The sequence below is a fragment of the Triticum urartu genome, chromosome 3A (genome assembly GCF_056163025.1).
Source record: "Triticum urartu cultivar PI428250 chromosome 3A, HENAU_Tu73, whole genome shotgun sequence".
In the NCBI taxonomy this organism is placed as follows: Eukaryota; Viridiplantae; Streptophyta; class Magnoliopsida; order Poales; family Poaceae; genus Triticum; species Triticum urartu.
The window spans coordinates 661,262,635-661,264,737 of NC_141875.1; the positions used below are offsets into that span (position 1 = coordinate 661,262,635).

At 58.9% G+C, this 2,103-nt stretch overlaps 1 protein-coding gene across 1 annotated transcript; it reads right to left on the reverse strand.

Annotated features, from left to right (window-relative positions):
* Positions 1 to 398: 398 nt before the first annotated feature.
* Positions 399 to 1,862, reverse strand: LOC147981165 (uncharacterized). Its single transcript, XM_087517042.1, has 2 exons — positions 671 to 1,862; positions 399 to 433 (listed from the first exon to the last, which is right to left on the reverse strand). The coding sequence occupies exons 1-2, from the start codon at positions 1,860 to 1,862 to the stop codon at positions 399 to 401; spliced, it is 1,227 nt and encodes a 408-aa protein (XP_087373168.1).
* Positions 1,863 to 2,103: the final 241 nt, after the last annotated feature.

A 2,103-nucleotide genomic window follows, 5' to 3' on the forward strand; every position in this document is an offset into this window, starting at 1 on the left:
GGCATAAAAAGAGTGAAGAGTGGAGGCGACGTCGGATTTTCGGCGTAACGGAAAAGTCCAAGTGAAGTGAGAAAAATCATCTAAAATCACAAGGTAATATGATAAACCCGAATTGCTAGGCACTGGAGATGTCCTAACATCACAATGAATAACATCAAAGGGAAAAGTAGCAATTGATGAAGATGAAGAAAACGGTAGGCGAACGTGTTTGCCTATGCGGCAAGCATGACAAGTGTGAGCCGCTGATTTATTACATGAAAAGGGAAAAGTGCGCAAAATTTTATGAAGAGCGTCGGCGCCGGGATGACCAAGACAAGCGTGCCAAAGCGAAACATCGGCATGAAGTGCAACTGGGCCGCCGTGTGTAGAAGCACCGCACGAGTAGAGATCATCGGGAGTCACATCGGTGCAGAACTCTCCGGGAGCGAGCATCCTTAACAGAAAAACCGAGAGCGTCAAACTCAACAGTGACAGGATCTTCATGAGTGAGAGTACGAACAGAACATAGGTTTTTAATTAAGGATGGTGAAACGAGCACATTATTGAGAGTTAAGGAGGAAGAGGGTAACGGAAGGGAGGATGAACCATGATGAGTGATGGGAAGAGAGCTCCCATCACCAACCATGATGCGCGAGGAGAAGGGATAGGGGGGAGGCACGAAATAGGATACCGGGGTTAGAGGCCATGTGAGCAGCAGCGCCGGTGTCCATGTACCAATCGTCGCCTCCGTTGTAGGTGCTCGGCGAGGGTGCAACATGGAGAGCAGAGAGGAGCGCCGGGTCATATACCGGAGGGGCACCGCCATATGCACCATACCCCGGAAGGCCGCCGTACGTCGAGGGACCACCGTAGGCCGCAGCGGTGTCGTACGATGTGGGAACTGGCGTGGTCAGCAGCGCTTGAGGAGGAGTCGGCCGTGGTCCGAGAATACCCGGAGCCGATGGGCGGGGAACAGGCATGGAGTAGGCATGCACGACACCCGTCCATGGGTTATACCCCGAGAGCCAAGGAGGAGGAGCAGCCGCCGCGGGCGCGGGAAGGCGCGGCGTCGTGTTGGAGTTGCGGTCCCGGCCCCCGTGACCATTCTGCTTGCGGCCACCAGAGGATGCAGGCGCGGGTGGCGGGGCAAGAGCAGGCGTGCGCGGCCCCGGCAGAGTTGGGGAAGCACCGTGGCCGGCGGCGAGGCCAACGTGAAGAGCAGCGTGGGTCGCCTGCCGGGCGGAGTGGCGGAGGCGCTTCTCCTCCATACGAAGGTACGTGACCGCCTTCACGTACGTTGGCGTGACGAGGGAGAGGTTGGCGGCAGACTGGCTGAGGTCGGGGTGGAGGCCCCGGAGGAGGTTGGTGAGGAGGATGGAGTCGTCAATGTTCATGCCGACGTCGCGTAGCTCGTCGGCGAGAACCTTCAGCCGCGTGCAGTACTCATCGATCGAAAGATCGTTTTGCTGCATAGTGAAGAATTCCCCTTGGAGGAAGACACGGCGTTGGAGCTGATTGTCGAGGCAGAAATCGCACGGCCGTGTCCACATGGCGTATGCCGAGGGGTCACGGGAGTTCACCATGTTGAAGAGGCCTGGAGAGATGGTGAGGAAGAGCCACTTGACGATGCAGGCATCCACACTAAGCCACTCATCGTCGTCCTTCATGTCGTGGAAGTCGACGCTCCCATCAACGTGCTCGATGAGACGGTAGGAGTGGAACAAAAGCGCGAAGTAGGTGCACCATGCGTTGTAGGACGGCGAGTCGAGGTCGAGGATGACGGGCACGTGATCCTTGATGTGGAGCTTATTGAGACGATCTGAGGTAAACATGGCATCGACAAAGGAGCCGGCATCGGAGGGGTCGGCCTTGGAGCGAGACATGGTGGGGGAGGAGCGTGGCGCGGTTAGGGTTTTGGGAGGTGGTGGAGGGAGAAGATGGCAGCGGCGAAAGACGGCGGCTGCGTGGGAGGGGAAGGGAGGGTGGCGGCTGCGAGGAGGGGCAGCGGCGGGTTAGGGTTTGGGAGGGGTGCGGCGGCTGCTATGGGAGAGGAGCGGCGGCGGCGGGGTTGGGTGAGTTGCGGTGGCGGCGGCTGCGGAGATGCGGCGGCGGCCTAGGGTTGAG